At 58.4% G+C, this 21647-nt stretch overlaps 1 protein-coding gene and 1 long non-coding RNA gene across 2 annotated transcripts in view; one reads left to right on the top strand and one right to left on the bottom strand.

Annotated features, from left to right (window-relative positions):
• Nucleotides 1-21108, top strand: part of PIGL (phosphatidylinositol glycan anchor biosynthesis class L) — a 47947-nt gene extending 26839 nt beyond the window's left edge. The window contains exons 3-7 of the mRNA XM_047756919.1: nt 14268-14358; nt 16457-16524; nt 17784-17815; nt 19032-19165; nt 20172-21108. Of these exons, the coding sequence (XP_047612875.1) occupies nt 14268-14358; nt 16457-16524; nt 17784-17815; nt 19032-19165; nt 20172-20270 (424 nt within the window). The 3' untranslated portion in view covers nt 20271-21108. The remainder of the gene's footprint in view (nt 1-14267; nt 14359-16456; nt 16525-17783; nt 17816-19031; nt 19166-20171) is intronic.
• LOC125113974 (uncharacterized) lies at nt 12037-15678 on the bottom strand. The gene is made up of 2 exons (XR_007131656.1): nt 15492-15678; nt 12037-15347 (listed from the first exon to the last, which is right to left on the bottom strand). It is a non-coding gene; the product is annotated as an uncharacterized LOC125113974 (long non-coding RNA).
• Nucleotides 21109-21647: the final 539 nt, after the last annotated feature.

Raw genomic sequence — 21647 nt, 5'->3', positions numbered from 1 at the left:
CCCACCGCAGTCCCCAAAGCCCCGGGCGCCGTCCAGGCTCACGAGGGAACAGCCTGCGAGCACTTGGGCCTCCGTGTTTCTTTACTGATCTTTGAAACATGTTTACTCGTTTTATCTTCACACACAGCGCACCTGCTAGATCTCAGATGCCCGAGGAACACAGAGTGCAAAGCCAGTCCCTGCCCCCGGGCTCCACACTCTAGAACATAGAACATGCATTGGGCAGAGGTTAAGGGGTTTCCAAGTTTCTTAAAACCATAAAAAGCTTGGAGTTCCCATCATGGCTCAGTGGTTAAGGAACTCGCCTAGGAACTAGGAGGACGCATGTTCAATCCCTGGCCTTGCTCAGTGGGTTAAGGATCCGGCGTTGCCATGAGCTGTGCTGTAGGTTGCAGAGGTGGCTCGGATCTGGCGTTGCTGTGGCTGTGGTGTAGGCTGGTGGCTGTAGCTCCGATTAGACCCCTAGCCTGGGAACCTCCATATGCCATGGGTGCTGCCCCAAAAAAGCAAAAAAAAAAAAAAAAGGCCTACCCTAGGGAAAGCTTGATCTGATGTGCCGCGAGAGAGCTCTGGGACTACCCTGGGGGAGCACGGTTGGGGGACAGGGACCTGCTGGCATCATCAGGTGAGAGAAATGCAGCGAGGGGGGAGGGGACGGAGAGGGAGGCAGTTCCAGGGTGCCCCCCTCCCCAGGGACCAGCAGCAGCCCCCCCGCTGTCAGAGCTGAGGGGGAGGCCGGGAGCCGGGTGTGGACGCGGCGCCTGCGCCTCTGTTACGACTCGTCTCCCTTCCCCGCCCGTCAGACCGACTGGACACCAAAAATGCCACTACCTGAAAAAGGGAAAGAAATATTTTTCCAAGGCCTGAATTTCCCGCTTCTCCTACCACTAAACTGAGCCGTTGGAAACGTGCCAGGGGCAGGGGCGTCAGAGCCGCAAGCAGGCCTCCTGGGCCAGGTGGGTCCGGGGGCCCAGCGGGGAGACAGGCGAAGGGCTCCAGCGGTGACCCTGGCGCTTGCGGGGCAGGGAAGGTGTCCTCTGACGTGTCCCCAAGGGGCCCGTCGCAGATGGAGAAGTGGGTTGCAGGAAGACACTGGCAGGGGTCGAGTCTGACCGAGGTCAGACACAGCAGGAGGGAGCAGGCGTGATGGGGACAGAGGCAGGGGTGGGACGCCTCTCCTTGCAGCTGTTGTCACCGGCCGCTGATTCTGTCGTGTGAGGGCCGCTCTGTGGGGCGTGAGGGGAGGCTTGCTGGCATCACAGGACCGTGCCTTCTGCGTGGATCAGAGACTCACGGGACCTGGACCGAGATCTAACCTTTCCGTCTTCCTCACCTTTGCCTTTCATTTCTCTGTGCTTCCCGACAGAGGGTCTTGGATGCGTGGTACACATCAGACCTGAACTCAGCCCCCGCTGCACCCCCCACCCCCAGGCTGTCCCATCGGCAGGTGTGGCCGAGGGAGGGAGGCGAGGAGCTTAAAGGCACCAGTGACCACCGCCCTGGAACTGGACCCGGGTCTGTTTCCAGGCCCGATCTAGTGGGTGAGACGCTGCAGCAAGCGTCTGGCTGCCAGGGTGGCTTGAGTCGGGCAGGTGGCCGGTGGTGACTCTGAGCTGACCTTGTTTGGAGCTAGACCACAGCCGGCATCCATGATGGCAACCTAGGACAAGGCCCTCGGTTTTAACATGTGACCTCACCGCGCCCACCGAAAACATGCCTTCAGCCCAGGCCCTACCTGCTCTGGGCATGTGTCCCACTGAGCCGTGGCGCCTGGGTTCCTGGTGACCCCGCACAGAGGGGCTCAGGGTCCCAGAAGACGGCGGAGCAGGGGGCTGGCACGGCGGGGTGAGCCTTGAATGCCTGGAGCCCGGGGGCTGGTTGCCCGCAGTGCTGTGCAGCGGGGAATGCCCATCTCGGGGGAGGAAGGGATCTTTTTCTCCTTCTAACTTCATTTTCTGTTCACGTTTAGCTCTCATATACCATCGAGTCCTTTACAAAAAACCAGCTCCAGCTCTTTGTGAACACGTGTGGTCTCACACCCATAAACACAAGTGCTGAAGTCACATGAGCACATCCGCTTTCTTATCAACGAAATAACCACAGCTTTTTCAGATTGTTATCTCAGTAAAAACATCTTTTTCTAAGAAGTGCTGGAACCTTGAGACTTTGGCTACAGACACGCAGGACCTCAGATGAAAGATCCTGCTGCAGAACAACAGTCTTTACAAGATAGATTTTGATTTGTTTTAGATGTTAATTCTAGGAGTAGACCTTGCCTAAGAAAAGTCTAAGTTGTTGTTTTTTGGGTTTTTTTTTTTTGGGTTTTTTTTTTGCTATGAAAGAGTATCAGCTTCTTTTATGTTTCAGAGACGGGGAAGTAGAGGTGGCTAATGAGTAAATTCACCCCATCCCTGAGAACGTGTGTTGCCACCTAAGCCAGAAGCAACATTCCCAATAACGAAGACTGTCTCCTGGCCGCACGGCATGGGCGCCTTGCCTACATTCTCAAGTACCCGCGCCAAAGAGAATGAACCCAATTGGGGAGGATCATGCAGTGGTCTGGATTCTTTCTGGAGTACTTTCCTTTTAAGTTCCTAGCCTGGCAGATGTGTATATTTTTTGCTGCAGGATTTAAGACTTAGTTCTTTGCTTGTGTCTAAGAAATACTAATTTTAGAAGGATGTGGATGCTGACACGGGTGAATTTTTTACAAGACTGGTCCAAAGGAGAAGAAGAAAAAAGGGGTTCATGATAGAATTTTCCACAAGAGGAAAATAAGGCCTTGCTCTAGTGCAGAAGAAAGAGCTGGCGCTCTGTACACAGCTGGTGGTGCCTGTTGTGCCAGCCTCTGTGTGATAAGAAGTGAACAAACCACAGGTGCGCCAGAGCAACGAAACCTTTGCACATTCAGCCTCAGAAGTTCTGAGTCTGATCTGAGAATGGAGGGAGGGGACAGAGGGAGGCCTTATTCACCTGTTACAGAGTTAGCGACAACTGGGAATCCTGTTGACCTGGAGGAAGAATCCCCTTGGGTTCCATCAGAATCCATTGATCAGTGGTCATCCAGAATCACTGATCCATGAGGCGCTGCTAAGATGGGGCTGACCCGTGGACCAGCACTAACTCATGGACCAGTGTAGACTCCCTTTCAAGAAGCATTTGCCGTTTAGAAGCCATCTGAGCACCAGCAGAGAGGGTCTTCCTGGGACATGTCACATACCCCAGACCCCCTCAGCCTTGAGGTCCTCTCAGAGGCCTCCCTTGTTCTGGGCTGAGGGTGCCCTGGCCCAGATGCCTCCGTGCCCAGATTCCCAGGGACTCGGTGCAGGAGGGCACTAGAATAGTCCATACTTCTTCACAACTTTGGAAAAGCCCTAGTTGGAGGAGACACACAGCGAGATCCTGACTTAGAAACGACGATGGGTCTGGCCCTTATTTCATCAGGTGGCTGATACCACTGTGGAAAACCTCTATTTCTATGTAGCCTAAATACCTATACACAGACAACCTAAATGGCTGGAAACAGAACCGTTTCACCTCCCAAACCCTCCACGGCGGTGCTGATTCCCCGAAAAAGGCCCAGACCGACTCTCGCTAAGGCTGAGAGCACAGGTTAGATGACGACTCCAATCCCTTCCAATCCCTGCATTCTCTGGGTAACAAATCCACAGTCCCATCTGGCAGGAAGGTAGTCTTTCCACGGCCACTCTTTTATTTAATTTTTTATTTTGGGGTTTTTTTTTTGCCACTTCTTGGGCCACTCCCGCGGCATATGGAGGTTCCCAGCCTAGGGGTCCAATCAGAGCTACAGCCGCCGGCCTATACCACAGCCACAGCCACGCAGGGTCCGAGCCGTGTCTACGACCTAAACCACAGCTCACAGCAAGGCCGGATCCTTAACCCACCGAATGAGGCCAGAGAGCGAACCTGCAACCTCATGGATACTCATCAGGTTCATTTCCGCTGAGCCACAACGGGAACTCCTCTGTAAACATTTTGAGTCACTGATTCTACTAAAGTTCTTACTGAGCTATTACCGAGTTAGGGACAAATATGGAAGCTGTTGACAGAGAGTAGGGATCCCCTCGGGTCCCACTGGAGTCCGCTGATCGAAGTCCTATCCCAGAGTTCGCCTCCCGGCCTCTCTGTGGGAGACGCTGGGGCCCCCCTGCAGGTCACTCCTGACACGTAGCTGCTCCTGGCCAGCCCCTGGACTCGCATGTCTCAGAGCTGCTGGCGTTCTTCATGGGGCCTGGGTGGAGGGGGCCCCGCGCCTCACCGCAAACCTGCAAGCCCTGCAGGACACGGCTTCCTTAGACACGGTCGGGCCCCGTGCACACTGTGCTTGCGACCAGCACCCAGCCTCGCCCTGGGCGCTAAGGTTCCTGGTCCACGTCTGTGTCCATCCAGAGCCATCGGACAAGCAAGTCCAGCCGCTCCTCTCAGCCTCCCTAGCAGCCACCCCACCTCTTCCAGGCGGCCTCAGCTCCATCCCCCACAGAGGGGACCTGGCTCCCCACCGCTTCCTCCCCTGCTTCTTTCTGCTCGGCCTCCTGCTGTGTCTCCGTTTCCCTCCATCTCTGGACCCCCAGCACCTGCACCCAGGCCCTCGTCTCCTACCTGGGCTTCTGGAGAGATGTTCCCACCCACACCTTCCTGGGTTAAGGCCCCTTCAGGTCACACGGGACTGCCTGCTGCTGGCGGCTCTGCCTTGCGGCCTCGGCCCCGCTGCCCATTTCCATCCTCAGCGGGGAATCGCCTTCACAGACCGTGGGCCTGGCTCTGTCCGCAGTGTCTGTCAAGCACCCTCTCGGCTCATCCGCACGGCGACCTGATGACCGGCGTCAACCGGGCGAGCCCGCCACCCTCTGCTAGCAGGTGCCTCCCCCACAGCCATGAGCCCCTGCCCTGCCCTCCTTGGCCCTCTGCCAGCTCTGCCCCTCTGCTTCATCCCCACGCAGCCTCCGGGCGAGACAGACCTTCCCCGCCTCCTGGTCCGGTGGCCGCTCGCCTCTCACTTCCTCCCCAACTTCTCCCCTCCCACTGACCCCGTCCTCCTGTCCCTCCTGCCTGTCCTGCCCTGCTGCTTCCAGGGCCACCGATGGTCCCTCAAGGGTGACATCCGGTGGCCTGTCCTTCCTCAAGCCCTGAGCTGCTGGGCCCTCTGCCTCTCCTCCACCAGCCCCGTCCCGCCCCGTCCCACTTGAGACCTCCCCACGCTACGCTTCTGGCTCTCGCTCCTCGCAGGCAATCCCCAGACCGTTAATCCAGCGGCTGCACCTTCTTCCTGAGAATTCTTTTTGAACGTGCTATTTCAGTTTTGATGATCTTAAACCCAAAAAAGCAAGCACCATTCCCTGGTGTTCCTGGTGGGCTAGTGGTTAGGATTCAGCACTTTCACTGCCGCGGCCCAGATCCAAATCCCTGGTCTGGGAACTGAGATCCCACCTCTAGCCGCTGCATGCCGGGACCAAAACCGAAAAAGAGAAAGGAAAAAAAAAAGCCCCATTGGCTGAGCTGTGCCTAACTGGGTAGCGCCAGTTTCACTGCCAGCCTGTGTAAAGGAAACCACTGTTCCTGAAAGTGGAGCCCTCGGCCTTTCCCCCGCGCTGGTACCGCCCTGAGCTGCTAGATCCACCGGAGCCTTCTTCAGTGAGCGCTCTCGGTGCCTCGGGTCCGCCGTCCCCAGGGCCACCTCCTCTGGACCCCTGCCGAGGCCTCATCTCCGCGCCCCCCTCCCCCAGCTTAGCCCTCATGTCCCCAGGCTGGTCTCCCAAAGCCGACTGGGTCTGCCACACCCCTGTGACTAGTGCCCTCCGCCACGGCCCTGGTCACACCCCCCGGACCTCTGCTCCACCGTCTTCCTCTTTCTGTTCAGCCTGATCAGCAGAGACGCCTCTGCCGCCACCGCCACCGAACTGGTTTCCATCCACACTGTACAACCTTCCCTCTCCCGTCTGATCCCCAGAGCAGCGTGTCTGCCTCTTTCTTCCACGGCCTTTTCGTCCTGGGTTTCGTTATCTGAGCACCGATCTGATCCTTCCGCCCACTTCTCTCACCTCCCACGGCGCCAGCCCCTTCTCCGCCCTGACCTTCTGTGGGTGCCCAGGTGCCATCCTCCCACCCCTGCCAGGGCTCTCACAGGGCGATCGGGGCTCAGAGGGACGCCAGGCCCCGGCCTCTGACGTGTTGTGTGCTCGCGTTTCTTGGCATGTGAAGGTGTTTCAGGTGCCAAAATCTGGGCGGAACCCCTTGGCTGAGGCAACCCTAAATTTGGCTCTTTTCTCAAAAAGGAAAGAGGGAGAAGTTGCAGGCACCGGAAGATGGGGAGCCCAGTCAAAAGGTTAGGCCTCTGCTTTTGCTTGGGGTCTAGGTAACATCACACAGCCTCTGCTTGGGGGAGCCCGTGTCTGTCGGGGTGCGCACAGGGAAGGAGGGGTCGGGACCCAGGCCTGGGCCCCCTCACCGCTGAAGTGAGTTCAAACAGCAGGTTCCGGTTTTCAGCTGCCGCCTAAAGCAGTAAACTGCCAATTTGGGAGAACGATTCCTCCCAAGGATGTTGCGAGCTTCACACACTTTGTACTCGTGTAAAACTCATCTAAGAAAGGTGAGCTACACGCAGTACGGCAGGATGACAGCTCACACTCCTGGTTTGCAAATCGCTTTTGCCCACTGAGAAGGGAAAAATCCACTTTGTGGTCAGGGCGGGGCGCCTCTGTGGACCAAGTTCCCTGCGCCCTGGGTCTCGGTGCAGAGGGGCCCTCATCAGCCGGACACCGGCTTTTATGTGACTCTTTGGCAGCCCTCTTCCTTCTGCTCCTCTTTTCCTCTTTGGCTGTCACAGGCGCGGCGCGGCCCGGCCTCCCAGGTCCCCGACTTCTGCCCGCCTTGGAGGACAAAGGCGGCCGGGGCTTAGGAACGCGCTGGAGAGGCGGCGGCTGCAAGAGCCGCGACACCAAATAAGGGCTGCGGGCGCCCAGGGGGCGGGTGTGGGGCGGCGGGAGAAGCCGGCCCCGGCCGGCGCCCCGGAGGCGATGGAGGGGCGTGGGGGGCCGGGGTGAGCCCCCGGCAGGTGTGCCGGGCAGAGACCCAGGCGGCTCCGGGCGGGAAAGCACTCGGTGTCCCTGCGCATCAGCGCCGCACTCGCTCCCTGCACAGGGCGGGGGCCGGGGGACGGGCCTGCGGCGTCCGCCCTCCCCAGCCACGGGGGGCCGGCAGGCCGGGCCCCTAAAGTCCTGGAGGAGCGAACCCGAGCGCTAAGTACCTCTCTCTTTCTCCGGCCGCACGATTCTAAGATGCTCTCCGTGCCCCCGGCGCCCCCGCCTCGGGGTCGCGTCCCGTGCGGCGCCCCCCCCCGCCCCCCGCTTCCGCTCACACCCCGCGGGCCGTGGTCCTGACTCTGCCTGCGGGGAGCCCAGGCCCGGATCCCTGGGGACCTGACAGCCCAGGGCCCTTTAGCCAGACGTTTTCGCGCATACCGGCCTCGTTTTCAAAAGTCAGCTCCTCTAAATCTAGTTCCCGTCATTGGCCGTGAAGGCCGGGCAAAGTCACCCTTAGGAACTCTGGGGTCCTTCCTCCGGCTGTGCATCAGCATTGCCTTCCTTGGGTGTAGGGACGCTCTCTTTGCTTTTCCCTTGAACAGACCCCCAAACTCCGGGGCGTCCTGAGCATTTTCTTGGCCACAGTCCACGAAGTTAGAGCAACTGCTTCCTGGCGGCAGGAGGACAGATCGTGGAGCCCCTTCCGCCGCAAGTGCAGAGAAAGCGAAGTCTCCACCTGAGCTGACTCTGACTTTAAGGCGGCCCTGCTTCCTCAGAGCAACTTTCCAGAAGGATAAGGTCAAAGGGCACAGAGATGCAGCTGCTTAAACTCGCCGGGTCTGGAGCCGGACCCCTTCCGCGTGCACTTGTGTTTGTTCGTTTGTTTGCCTGTGTCTGGGGGTCGGAGGCCGCTTGCACTCCCTGCTTTGTAAGAGGCCTGTTTCCTTCAGACAGCCTTTCGCAGGCCTGTGCGACGTTCTGGAGCGTCTCCAGGCTTCCTCTGTGACCCTGCAAGTGCCGCCCCCATTCTCAGCCGTCTGCTGCGGGCTTCTCATCAGGAAACCTCACCTGACTGACCTGAGATGCAGAATGAGGGGCACAGGGACCCGGGTCTCCTAATTAGAAAGTCTGGGTTCAAGGTGTGACTGGCCAGGAATGTCAGAGCTTCCCTGTGGGCATGTCCAAACTGGACCTCTCTGCAGAGGAGTGCTCCTGAAAGGGGGCCCATCAGCAAAGGGCCTGCTTTGCTGTCCCTGCTTTGCTTGGGCAAAACCTGCCCAGAAACTTTTCAGCCCACCGTAGTCTTCTGTCTCAGCCAGAGTTTCTCAGCTGCCCGTCTGAGTGGAGTTACCCAGACACGTCGCATCTGAGGGGTTTCCGTACTCTTTTACTGCAATTGCAATAGAAGCCGAGGAGCTTGCTAATGACCAAAGGACATTTCTAGAGCCTCTCCATGACTTCATCACCACCCCTGCAGGCCCGGCCGATCTGGATCCTGGGAGAGTGATGAGCAGCGCAGGACACCCGGCCGTCAGTGACGCAAGCCACCACTCAGCTCACAGTTGCCTTGGGTGGGGAGGCCGTTCCAGGCGTTCCTTTTTTTTTTAAATTACTTAATGAGTTTATTGCATTTATAGTTGTACAATGGTCATTACAATCCAACTTTATAGGATTTCCATCCCACAACCCCAGGGCATCCCCCCACCGCCTGAACTGTCTCCTTTGGAAACCATGAGTTTTTCAAAGTCTGTGAGCCAGTATCTGTTCTGCAAAGAACTTCATTCTGTCCTTTTTTCAGATTCCACGTCAGTGAAAGCATTTGATGTTGGCGTCTCACTGTCTGACTGACTTCACTTAGCTTGATAATTTCTAGGTCCATCCATGTTGCTAAAAATGCCGGTATTTCGTTCCTTTTAATGGCTGAGCGATATTCCATTGTGTGTATGTACCACCTCTTCTTGATCCACTCCTCTGTCGATGGGCATTTAGGTTGTTTCCATGTCTTGGCTATTGTAAACAGTGCTGCAATGAACATCAGAGTACATGTGTCTTTGCGAATCGTGGTTTTCTCTGGATAGATGCCCAGGAGTGGGATTGCTGGATCAAATGGGAGTTCTATGTTCAGTTTTCTGAGGAATCTCCATACTGCTTTCCACAGTGGTTGCACCAATTTACAATCCCACCAACAGTGTGCTAGGGTTCCTTTTTCTCCACACCCTCTCCAGCACTTACGGTTTGTAGACTTTTGGATGATGGCCATTCTGGCTGGTGTAAGGTGGTACCTCCTAGTGGATTTGATTTGCATTTCTCTAATAATGAGTGAGGCTGAACATCTTTTCATGTGTTTTTTGGCCATCTGTATGTCTTCTTGGGAGAATTGTCTGTTTAGATCTTCTGCCCATTTTTTGATGGGGTTGTTTTTTTTGGTATTGAGCTGCAGAAGGTGTTTATAAATTTTGGAGATTAATCCCTTGTCAGTCGATTCATTTGCAAAGATTTTCCCCCATTCTTCGGGTTGTCTTTTCGTTTTGTTTCGGGTTTCCTTTGCTGTGCAGAAGTTTAATTAGGTCCCATTAATTTTTGCTTTTACTGTCATGACTCTAAGAGGTGGATCTGAGAAGATGTTGCTTGCATTTATGTCATAGAGTGTTTGGCCTATGTTTTCCTCTAAGAGTTTTATAGTGTCTGGTCTTCTATCTAGGTCTTTACTCCATCTGGAGTTTATTCTTGTGTATGGTGTTAGGGAGTGTTCTCATTTCCTTCTTTTCCATGTGGCTGTCCAGTTTTCCCAGCACCACTTATTGAACAGGCTGTCTTTTCTCCATTGTGTATTCTTGCCTCCTTTGTCATCGATGAGTTGGCTGTAGGTGCGTGGGTTTAATTCTGGGCTTCCTATCCTGTTCCACTGATCTAGATTTCTGTCTTTGGGCCGGTACCATACGGTTTTGATGACTGTTGCTTTGTAGTATAGTCTGAAGTCCGGGAGCCTGATTCCTCCAGCTCCATTTGTCTTTTTCAGGATGTCTTTGGCTATTCTGGGTCTTTTGTGCTTCCAAACAAACTTTATTTTGTTCGAGTTCTATGAAAAGTGTCCTTGGTCATTTGATAGGGATTGCATTGAATCTGTAGATTGCCTTGGGTAGGATAGTCATCTTGATAATATTGACTCTTCCAATCCAAGAGCATGGGATGTCTTTCCATCTATTTGTGTCATCTTCGATTTCTTTCATCAGTGTCTTAGAATTTTCAGAGGACAGGTCTTTTGCCAGGTGTTCCTTGACTAGAAAGCTCCACTTCCCTGGGCGGCCTGATTCCTGTTTTCCTGCTGGCTTCGAACCACACCCGGGGATCTCCTAGGAGTGGGGCTGGGGTCCTGACAACACTCCGTCTGGCCCTCGGCGCCGTGTAGCTCACCCCTGTCCAGCCAGCTCTCAGCTCCCTCTGGCTGTAAGAGGCCAACGAGCTGGGCTTTCAGGGAGCTTGTGGGCTAAGAAAGTGGGTGTGAGACACTGGAGGTTTTAGGCAGCCTGGGGCTCCTGGTAAGAGCTGTCCCTGTTGGTCTCTCCCTTCAGCCTGTGAAACACCCATATCTCTCCCTGGTGCTGCACTCAGGGTGAGTTACCTGGCTGCCTGCTTTCTTTTTTTTTTTTTTTGTCTTTTTAGGGCTGCACCTGTGGCACATGGAGGTTCCCAGGCTGGAGGTCCAATCAGAACTGTAGCCACCGGCCTATACCACAGCCACAGCAACACGGGATTCGAGCTGCATCTACAACCTACACCACAGCTCATGGCAACGCTGCCTCCTTAACCCACTGATAGAGGGCAGGGATCAAACCTGCGTCCTCAGGGATGCTAGTCAGGTCCTTTAATCACTGGGCAACAGGGAGATCTACCCAGGTTCTCTTCACCTTGGACTCAGAAGTTACATCCCTCTGCTTTTACCCCATGGAAATACCGAGATGCATACAAAGAGTTATGTACAGAAATACCAGTTACCTTATTTCAACAATAAAAATTGGAAACAACCTAAATAATCAAATGGATGCCTCAAAAAATGATGGCATATTTAAATCAGGATCTGGTGATGCAGAAAATGACAGAATATCCACAAATACCCCAAGAACTGTGCGAGGCAGTGCGCTGTCTGGGGCGGGGGTGAGGGACCGGGTTCCTTCTTGTCGGTCACTCTGCTGTGTCTGGCTTTCGTACCCAAGATTACTTCCTGGACCAAGGAGGCTGCTTAGGTTCCAGCCCGCGGCACACACTCCAGCCAGCGAGAGGCAGGACAGCGCGGAGGAAAGTGGGCCAGAGGCCATTGCCAGCTCTCCCTTAGGAGGGTCCAGCGGCTGACTCACACTGGTGTTTACATTCCGCCAGCATGTTTATCTAAGGCGGACTTGTTAATCCATCAGAGAAGAAAAGATCCATTCTTGCAAAAGTTATTACTTGGAGCCAAGCCTTGAGCTGATTAGGGCTGAACTTCAGGCAAAAGACAGCTCATGTAGTTGGTTTCAGAAGAGTCACTTTTTCTACATTGAACAGTTTTAAAGTTCCCATTGTCAAACTGTGTATCTCTCTGCCTTGGGGGCAAGTAGTCCCAGATGGGATGCCTTGCTCCTCTCAGCAATTCACACTTTTTTTTTTTTTGCCCCTAATCTGTTTTATAAAATTGCTATCTTCTGGAGTTCTCCTGTGGGGCAGTGGGTTAAGGATCAGGCATTGTCACTGCCTCAGCTTGGGTCACTGCTGTGGCATGGGTTCAATCCCTGGCCTGGGAACTTCTCCATGCAGCCAAAAAAAAAAAAAAAAATTATCTTCCACAGCTCTTACTTGCATGTTCCAACCCCCAGAGAGGGGTGTAGAGAATTGAAGCCTGCTACCAGTGCAGCCCCTTGACACAGTGCTTGGCACCTGGTCAGACTCATTCATTGTCACGTGTGTTTAAGTGAACCATTCTTTGACTTGAATGGTACAAAGTACACATACGAACTAGGACTGTGAGGCGCAGGTCTGTCCTTATCTTAGACTATAGGTAGAGAGACACACAACACAATGGAAATGAACAGACTGTACCCTCTAATTAGGTGCTGTGGGGGGGTCCAGGCCGTAGCTGCTAGAAAAGTTCTGTAGGCTCCCTCCCTGATGCAGGTAAGGTTCGTCATAAAGAATCTGGCCTCGCCCAGAGAGGTCTGGCCTTGGCCCTTGGCTCCCGGGAGGTAGCTTAGGTCACAGCTGATGGCGGTGCCTTTGTTTGGGGAAGGAGTGGCACCACCTCAGCTCCCAGGCTCTGGGTCGTGGGGTGTCAGATCCACCTACAGGCTGAAATTGATCCCGGGGCTGGAGGCAATCCACGGATCATGCCTGAGTCATGGAGCCAGTAGAAGCTCTGGACACGAAGCAAGGGTGAGCTCCCTGGTGGGCAGTGCCCCGTGGTATCATCACACACCAGAGCTGGCAGGACTGTGCCCAGACTCCAGGGCCAGGGAGCGTCAGGCCCCCCCCGCATTCCACGCCCTCCGGACTCTGCCCTGTGTCCCTTCCCCCTTCTGATTTTCCTGCGTCCTTTCCTGAAAACCCATAAGCCTGTCGCCCAGAGAAGCTCTCGGTGAGTTGCAGGCGTCCTGCTGGCGATCCTCACACCTGAGGGTGGGTTGGGGACCCCTGGACTTGCGCTTCTTGTCAGAAACGAGGGCGGTCTTGTAGTCGGCCCCCAGCGCCCCCAGGAGGCTCCGTGGCGGAGGCCAGTGCCTCGTGACAGCCGCACCCTGACACCGACCTGTCGCTTTACAGTTTCAAACAACCTCCTCGCATAGCTTATCTTAGTCCCTCTCCCGGAAAAGAGCAGTGAAGGGATCACGCGGGACACAGACTGGGGACACTGCGAGGGCCCGGCCACCGGGGGGTGTGGACGAGATCCCAAAAGCAGAGCTGCCGAATCGCACGCGCCAGGTCACAGAGCGGGGTTACCGTCCAAGGGCCCCAGACGGCTCACCTCATCCCGGGTCGGCGCGCTCAGCCAGAGAGAAGCGCGTGGAGAGACCTGTTCCGGGGACCTCGCTCTAAGGCCGGTGCCCTGCGGGCGGAGCCCGTTCTCGGCACAGAAAGGGCGGCGGCCGTGAGCTGCCCGGCTCCGGGCGTCGTCTCAGACCCGCGAATCCATGGGCTCAGCCAGCTGCTGTCCCACCCCTCCAGCCAAGGGGACACTGGGGGTCGGTTCTGACGCCTGGCCACCGTCGCGAGGCCCCCACCCTGTCAGGGCCGCGAGCCGAGGCTGCTTTCAGGCCGTCTTCCCCGAGTCCTGTCTCTCCTCCCCCTCGAGCTCAGCAGGTCACAAGCTACAGCCTGAATTCAGCTCCGCTCCCAGGGAGCAGGGCTGGCCCCTGCGTCGCCGCTACGTGTCCAGCAGGAGGGCTGGCAGGACAGGGCCTGGCAGAGCACAAAGCCGCCTGGATAGGAGGGTGCCAGGGAGGCCAGGGACGCACCCGCGTGCCACCTGGTACTGAGGTCACGTCGTATTCACCCCGCGAAGCCCCCATGACTCTCCCTTGACCGAGGTCCTTGGAGGGTCCCTTCATGGCCTTTGTCCAGAGAGCGCTCAGAGCCCCTACCGGGTGGGAGGCAGAGAAAGCGCGTGTTCTCCTGGTGGCATGTGGGGGTCACCCGGGACCTGAGTGCAGAGGTGGCCCCCTTTACACGACTAGGAATAATACCTTCAAACTGAAGTTAGATGGGGCCGCGGCCTCAGATCCAGCAGCGGGAGGGGAGCCCTCTACCCCTGCGGGCGGCCCGGGGGCGGGGGCCCAGCTCCCCGGGGCTGAAACCTCTCCGCTTTGCAGTCAGAAATCCTGGGTCACACAGCCCTAACAACCTCGCACCAGGCCTCTCAGCACCATCCATCCAGGCTCCTCAACAGGTGTCTGAGGCTACACGAAGTGACAAACTTTGTACCCTTGACCAATGCGTGGTCCCTGTGACCCATACAGACACGCGTCCCTCTACCCTGCGTCCGAGCTGGTGGACAGGGCCTGTCTCCCTGATGTCTGCTTCCTCCCCTCGGCCCCGAGCACAAAGCTCCCAAAGCGCGCGGTGCAGGGGCCGGCAGCCGCTCCTGGCCGCTTCCCCTCTGTCGGGCCACCCAAGGGAAGCCCCCCCCATACACCTACCAGAGCTCAGGGACAAGCTCAGCCTGCTTCAAAACGGTGACGCTGCTGTGCCTCTTCCTTCCAGGGACTTCCCAGACGACCCGGCTGTGCGGTGGGATCCAGGGCGGGTGGCCGACGTCCTCCTCCGGCACATAGAGCTGAACGGCATTGACCTGGTAAGGGGCGCCCCCCGAAAGCAAAGCCGGGCCGGTCACGCCGGGCAGCTGGCCGCTCTCAGCAGAGGCCCAGCCCTGCCTCTTAGACCTGTCGGGGGAACGAACACGCCTTTCCTGAGGCTGTGACCGAAACCCAGTGCTCGGGTAGGGGCCACGTCTTTCCCGAGCTGAGCTCTCCCTCCCACCCCCACCCGCAGCCCCCGAAACTCAGGTCCCCGCGCACCTGCGCCGGGACCCGCCTTGGCCTCGAACTTCCTACCAAGAGTTTTCATCTCAGAGAATCACTCTGACTTCGGCGGTAAACGTTACAGGTCTCATCTCACACTGAGGAAAGTGAGGCTCGGGGGGGCCTGCAGCTGCCCAGGGGCCTTGATTTCTCACTCCAGAAACGTGAGCACAATCAGTAAACGCGGGGGAACCTCCCGGCACAGCTAGAGCACCAGCGGACATGGGCTCACCTGCAGGCTGCACAGCCTGGGAGCTGCCACCTCCGCGCTCCGCCACCGGCAGCCGTCTGCAATCGTAACAACCCTTCCTGAGTGACTCCTGAAATGCCTACCATGTAAAGCCCCAATCACCTGCTTTAAGTCCTGATGAATCCTTGTGAAAAGAGGGAGCCTGCCGGCAGAGACACGGGAGGCTTTCGCTGGTGAAGAATTCAGCTCCTGCCGGGGGGTGAACTCACTAGACCTGTGCTGGGAGCAGATTTTTGTGGCCACGTTCGTCAGACTGTCTCTGGGTTCCAATGATAGAAACTGGGTCCACGTGGCCCAGAAGCGGCTCGTAACTGGCTGCTCAGAATTCACACGAGGGGGGCTGCAGGTGGGCCCTGGTCCTGCCTGCTGAGCTGACTGCCCTTCTTGTCCTGGCTGGAAACACAGGTCACCAACAGGGGGGGCACCACCAGCCCTCCCGGCGGTGCCTTCCCACGGGGTGCGGGGGGGATCGTCCACAGCTGACAGCACAGTTGACGCCTGCTGCCATGCGTCCTGTGGGTTTTGACAAATGCATGACACGATTATCTCCCCTTAAACACCTGTTCACCTCCCCACCGCCCATGTGATTGTCAAGCCGATCCTCGGGACCACACTGCAGATTTAAATGTTCAGTATGCCTTTCTAAAAGGTACTCACCGAGTTTGTGTCAACACATAGCGCCGCAGTTCCCGGCGTGAGTCAACGGTAATGCACACGACCAGTAGCCATGAGGATGCAGGTTCCATCCCCGGCCTCGCTCAGGGGGTTAAAATCTGGCGCTGCCGTGGGCTGCGATGGAGGCCGGCAGCTGCAGCTCTGATTTGAGCCCCAGCCTGGGAACCTCCATATGCTGCAGGTGCGGCCCTAAAAAGCAAAAAATACACACAGAGCCATTATCACACCTGAAAAGTAATAATTCCCTTATATCATTATATGTTTTCAGAAGTCTCATGTCATAAATGTGTTTTTATTTTGTTTTTATTGTTCCAGCTTATTTGACTCAGGATAGGTTGACAGGACTTAAAATTTTCTTTTACTTGATAGCCCTCCCCTGTGTCTGGGCTCAGTGAATGTTAGCTGCTGTTATTGTAGCAGGTTTTTCTGTATATGAGGTCAGTGTTCTGTGGTTTAAAGTAGAAGGACCAGGGATTTCCCTGGTGGCTCAGTGGGTTAAGGACCCAGCACTGTCACTGCTATGACTCGGGTTCCATCCCTGGCCTGGGAACTTCCGAATGCCACAGGCATGGCCAAAATAACGAATGAAAGAGAAACTCCCTCAGCGCTTTTGCGCCCTCGACATGGCACAAGGAAAAAACCAAACAAATCGGGCAGCACCGACAGGAACAAGGGTCACAGGTCACCAGCCAGGAAACCAGTGTGCTCGAGGGGCCAGGCAGATAAGAAACAAAGGCAGCGTGAGGCCAGGTTCCGGGCTGGCCCCACTCCGCTCTGCTCCCCTGGACAGGACCAGAGCGAGCAGCAAACCCACTCGGCCCCCGAGGCAGTCCGGGGGCAGGACACAGACAGTGTCAGGTCCGGGGCCTCCTGTGCTCCCCGGGCTCTGGAGGGAGGTGGGGGAGCGGTCCGCACGGCCCCCAGGGAAACCCTGTGTCTCTCGGCAGGTGGTGACCTTCGACGCAGGCGGAGTGAGTGGTCACAGCAACCACGTGGCCCTGTATGCGGCCGCCAGGTAGGAGTCAGGGTGAGGGCGGAGGAGCGGGGTCGCGCACGGGCCCGGGCTGGGCCCCGAGGCCTCCAGCTGCGTCGTCGGAGCCCTGTTTTCTCTCCACGTGCAGTCCCCCAACCCGGGGCCTCCCTCCAGCCTCAGGACCGAGCTTCCTGACCCCACGGCTTCGCCCAGTGGGGGACGAGGGATTCTCACTCCGTGGCCTCAGACGGCTGGAGGCAACTTTGAACTCCTTGCAGCGCGGCCCAGCCGGAGGCCGCCCTGCCCGGGAGGCTATGGGGCCCTGGCCCCGGTGCCGTTTCTCGTGCAGCCCGGCGGGGGACGGGCCAGCTCGGGAGGGTCTTTCCAGCCCCGTCGTCGCCCTGGGGCCTGGGCTTGAGGCTGGCGTGGACTCAGCTCGGCCTCCTGGGCCTGTAGCGGCCCCTCCTCGACACTGCCTGCAACGCACAGCTGCGGGGTCCCCGGGGAGCCTGCACCCCAAAACTCTCCCGGCATCCTACGCTGTGTTCTCTAAGAGCCCCACACGCAGGCTCACGGAGCCCCCATCCCACCCCAGCCTCCCCCCACAAGCCTCCCTGGCTGCCCCCCTCCTCCCCTTCCCGACCCGCCCTGCTGCCTCCCCACCTCCAGGACACATTTCTCGGGCTCAGCCAGGCCTGTCCCTCCATCTGCCGGGTGAGGCCCACTGTGCCTGCGTCATGGAAACCAAGGCAGCAGCGCGGCTGGGCCTCCCCGACGGCCGAGAGCCCCACGCACAGTCGGCCTTGACCGGGGCCCCTCACGGCAGCAGCTGCGCGCCAGGCCCCAGTCTGTGCCTTGAATAAGGTCACCGCGCCGGGCCACCCCGCCCTCCTCTCAAGGCCGTGAGCGCAGGGCGGCCTCTGCGGTCAGGGGTCGGGGACGGACCAGCAGGGAAGAAGTGTCACTCAACACTTGAGACCCTCCCACCACACTCTCCTCACAAGTTCAAGACAAAACTCGAGTCCACCCTCGTTACCTCCACCCCTGACGGGCAGAGCGTGGACAGGGCGCTTCAGGAGCCACCGGCCACCTCCAGTCGGCCGAGCTTGGGAAAGGGGCCCACCCTGCTCCCTTCAGCCGTGGCCAGAGGCGTGGACTCCGAGGACCCGACACAGTGACTGACGCACAAGAGCCCACCCAGAGGCTGACGGTGGGGCCCAGGGAGGGCGCTCTGGCTCTGAAGGCCCTGCCCGCCAAGCGCGGCGGAGGCGTCCTCACTGTCGCTCCTCTCCCTCCTCCAGGACCCTGTGCGCAGAAGGGAAGCTCCCTAAAGGTAAGGCCCTCCCCCCCCCGCCCAGCCGCCAGCCACTGTCCCATGAGGGTGAGGCTGGTAAAGGCGGAGAGCTGTCCTCAGCCAGGCGGGGCGGGGTGCCGCCTGCCACAGCCGTCCCCGGGTCTCCGTACCCCGGGTGGGAGGGAGGCCAAGTGTCAGGCAGGGTTCTTGAGACACAGAACCAACAGGGAGCGTAGACAGAGGTGAGGCCGGGTATTGCGCGTGCAATAAGGCGGCCGAGACGCCCCCATCCGCCGCCTGCGAGCAGCGGGCATCATTCAGTCGAGTCCAAAGGCCTGAGGATGGGGAGCTCCTGCCGTAAACCCCAGGCTCAGGGCGGAGGACCAGGGCCAGCTGGGCAGTCAGAAAGCAACGGTCCCCCTCCCTCCACCTTCTGCTCTGTCGGGGCATCGGACGAGGCCCCCACTGGGGAGGCCTTCTGCTTTGCTGAGCTGTCCACGCAACAGTCACAGACACACGGAAAAGAGTGTTCGGCCAGGGACCTGGGGACCTGAGCCCAGCCAGGTTGGCGCATGAAATCCACCCCCTCCCCGGGGCTTCACCCCCCGGCTGGCAGGTCTGTAATCTTCGGGGGTGTCCCCCGAGACCCATGTCCACCCCCAGCTGATCAGCCCAGTCGTAAGTGGCAGGTGGGCCCCAATGTCTGACGTTTCTAACTCACAGGAAGGCGTCGGACCCGCCTGGCCGGTCGCCACGTGACCCCCGCGCCTAACTGCTCTGAGCTGTTTCTAGTAAAGGGCCACGGCAGGTGTCCCTCCCAGGGGAGCCTGAGGATGGCGGGGTGACCACGCAGGCAGTGTCCCCTCTGGCTGGGCTCACTGCATGGCGGGGCCGCGAGGGCATAAGAGCAGGACTCCGTGCCTTTGATTCTTCCCAACCCGGGAGACAGGTGGCCTGCGCTCACTACCAGCCCATCTTACAGAGGAGAAAACCGAGGCCCCCAGGGCCCCTCAGTTCTGTAGTGATGAGCAGGAAGCAGGTGTCTGGCCTCCCGGGACAGAAGTCCTGGGTGTAGCCGGGCCCCGGCCCCTGGCACCAGCCCCTTCCTGCTGGGTGTCCTGGGGCCCTTCCACCCTTCTTACCTGTGAGGATGAGGGACAGAGGGCAGCTCTGGTGCCACAGCGCGGCCGCCACCCTGCCTGGAGCCTGAGGGAGGTGGGGCACCGAGGACAGAGCCTGGATGCCCCGCCCCCAGGGTGCAAGGTGCTGGCACTGCAGTCTGTGAACCGGCTGCGGAAGTACATCTCCCTGCTGGACCTGCCCTGCTCCCTGCTGCTCGCCCGCGATGCCCTCTTCGTGCTCACCCGCCAGGAGGTGGCCCAGGCCCAGGTGAGGACAGCCCGCCCACCCCAGATCTGCGCCCCAAACCCCAGCTCCTCAGAGCCCCTCACCGAAGGCCGCACGGTGGTGGTGCCCCCCAGGCTGGCCCGCAGCGGGGCCTCAGGAGCTGCAGACACTCAGGCACATGCACCGTGTGTTCTGATGAGAGAAATCACACATGCGGGAAAGAAGCAAGTAGCACAGGCTCATGCTGAAACCCTGGAGATACATAAAAGAAAGAAGAAAATAATTCATGAAAATTACCTGCGCTCCCATCAGTCAGAGGTGATCCCTGCTAACCCAGCACGTCCTCTATATAAACAGTGTGCACGGCTCACGCGAAGTGCAATGCCACAGAGCCTGCTATTTCAAACCTACTTCAGGAGTCCCCCTGTGGCGCAGCGGAAACGAATCCGACTAGGAACCACGAGGTTGTGGGTTCGGATCCCGCGTTGCTGTGGCTGTGGTGGAGGCCGGCGGCTGTAGCTCCGAGTGGACCCCTGGCCTGGGAACCTCCATGTGCCCCTAGTGTGGCCCTAACACAAACAAACAAACAAAAAACCTGCTGCAGGAGTTCCTGTGTGGCTCAGAGGTTAAGGATCCAGCGTTGTCGCTGCTGTGGCTCTGGTTCAATCCCTGGCCCAGGAACTGCCACATGCTGCGGACATGGCCAAAACCAAAGAAACGAGCGTAGGCTCCAGAATCAAGCAGACAGGGTCACATCCCAGCTTTACAGCCCACTTGCTCACTGAGGCTCACGAGTTTCTCCATCTCTTTGTTCAAAGGCCGCACTAACTGCAGCCCTTTACTCCCCAACCCTCTGCTGCAGCAGCGCCTCCCGCTGTTCGCAGAGCCGAGCCAGGACCCGGGAGGGGAGGCGGAGTTTGGGGGGCCAGTCCAGGGAGGTATAAAGGTCCAAGAAGACGCCAGATCCGGCTGTCGCACGGGCATGAGGGCGGGTGGCAAGAGGCGAGGAGGCAGGGCTCTGCTCACAGCCACCCTCTGATTCTTCTAGAAAGCCATGTCCCGCCACCGCAGCCAGCTCCTCTGGTTCCGCCGCCTGTACGTGCTCTTCTCCAGGTACCTGAGGATCAACTCCCTGCGCCGCCTCTGAGCCTGGGGGCCAGGGCTCGTCCGCAGCGGGCACGGCGCCCCTCCAGCCGGTCGGCCGGCCTCTGCCCAAAGGGCGGCTGTGCAGACCAGAGTGTCCCCCTCTGGGAGCAAAACCAAACAACCGCACACCAGCCAGCCTGAGGATGACACGAGCCAGCCTGAGGATGACTCCAGGCACCCCGCTAGCTTCTCAAGCTCTTGTGGGAAACAGCTCACCCAGGGGCACAGTGCAGTCAACCCCCACCCCAGCCCCCTGTCGTTACAAATGAGCCTCGAGGCTCTGAAACCCCTTCTCAGGTGCTGTGTATTTTCATGCTGTCACCAGACAGACACACGCACTGAGGAACAGTCTCCACTGAATTCGCCCAACCCTGGTTCCTGCACAGGCCACATCTGCGTCTAGGGAAACGTCTCCGTTTAACGTCACTGCTGCAGGCCAGGCTGCCGAGGCCCAATCACCGAGCCCAGCGCCTCCTGAGGAGACCGCGGTGCCGGGCCTGCCCGCGAGGAGCTTACAGTCAAATGGCTCCCCGAGCGCCATCCGAGAGAGACAGGACACAGGAAGAGAGACCTGGAGCTTCTCTCTGCAGCCAAGGATTATGTCTTAAAAGTGCAGGGAGAGGAGAGGAGAGGTCGGCTTGGGAGCCCCGGGCCAGGAGGTGGCCCGGGGCAGGGAGCAGACGGGGACTCGGGGTGAGGCCAGACTACCAGCTCAGGGACCTCGGCCCAGGGCTCAGGCCCTTTTCTGCCTCAGTTCTCTCACCTGCAAGACGGGACGGCGACGGCCCCTGCAGAGGAGACGATGCCCAAAGGCGATGCCACGAGTGTGGCCCTAAAAAGAAAAAAAGAAAAAGGATTATCAACAGCAGCTGCTTCCAGGTGGTGGGACTTGAGGCTCACTTCCTGCTCCTTTTGTCTTACTCTACGTGCCGACTTTTTTTTTTTTTTTAAGTAAATGAAGTAAAAGTTTAGGTGGAAAAAGAAAATAAACTAACCTTTTATTTGCAGACTCCTGGTGCAGGACGGGTCCGTGTCAGCCAAGGGCAGGCTCCTGTGCTCCGGCCGTCCTCTTGCGCAGAGCCCTGGGCACCACCAGCCCTGCCCTGGGTCCCCCGCTAGAGCAGAGCTGGTTCTCCTTGGGACAGGGCTCGGGGCTGCCTCCAGCCCCTGGGGCTAGGGAAGGGACCCCCGTGGGACGCAGCCCCGGCAGGAAGAGGTTGGGCAGCTCCCAGAAAGCAGCCTTCCTCTGGGCAGACGAGCCCAGCAGGCGGCCTGAGCGCAGACGTCCGTCTCTGGCCCTGGGGTGGGGACGCCTGGCTGTGGGGTAGCCCTCGGCCTGGGACAAGGATCGGAAGTTCCTGGTTTCCCCAAAGAGGGC

Source organism: Phacochoerus africanus, chromosome 14 (assembly GCF_016906955.1).
Source record: "Phacochoerus africanus isolate WHEZ1 chromosome 14, ROS_Pafr_v1, whole genome shotgun sequence".
Taxonomy (NCBI): Eukaryota; Metazoa; Chordata; class Mammalia; order Artiodactyla; family Suidae; genus Phacochoerus; species Phacochoerus africanus.
Note: the sequence above shows the minus strand (reverse complement) of the source record. Positions and strands in the feature narration are given on the sequence as shown.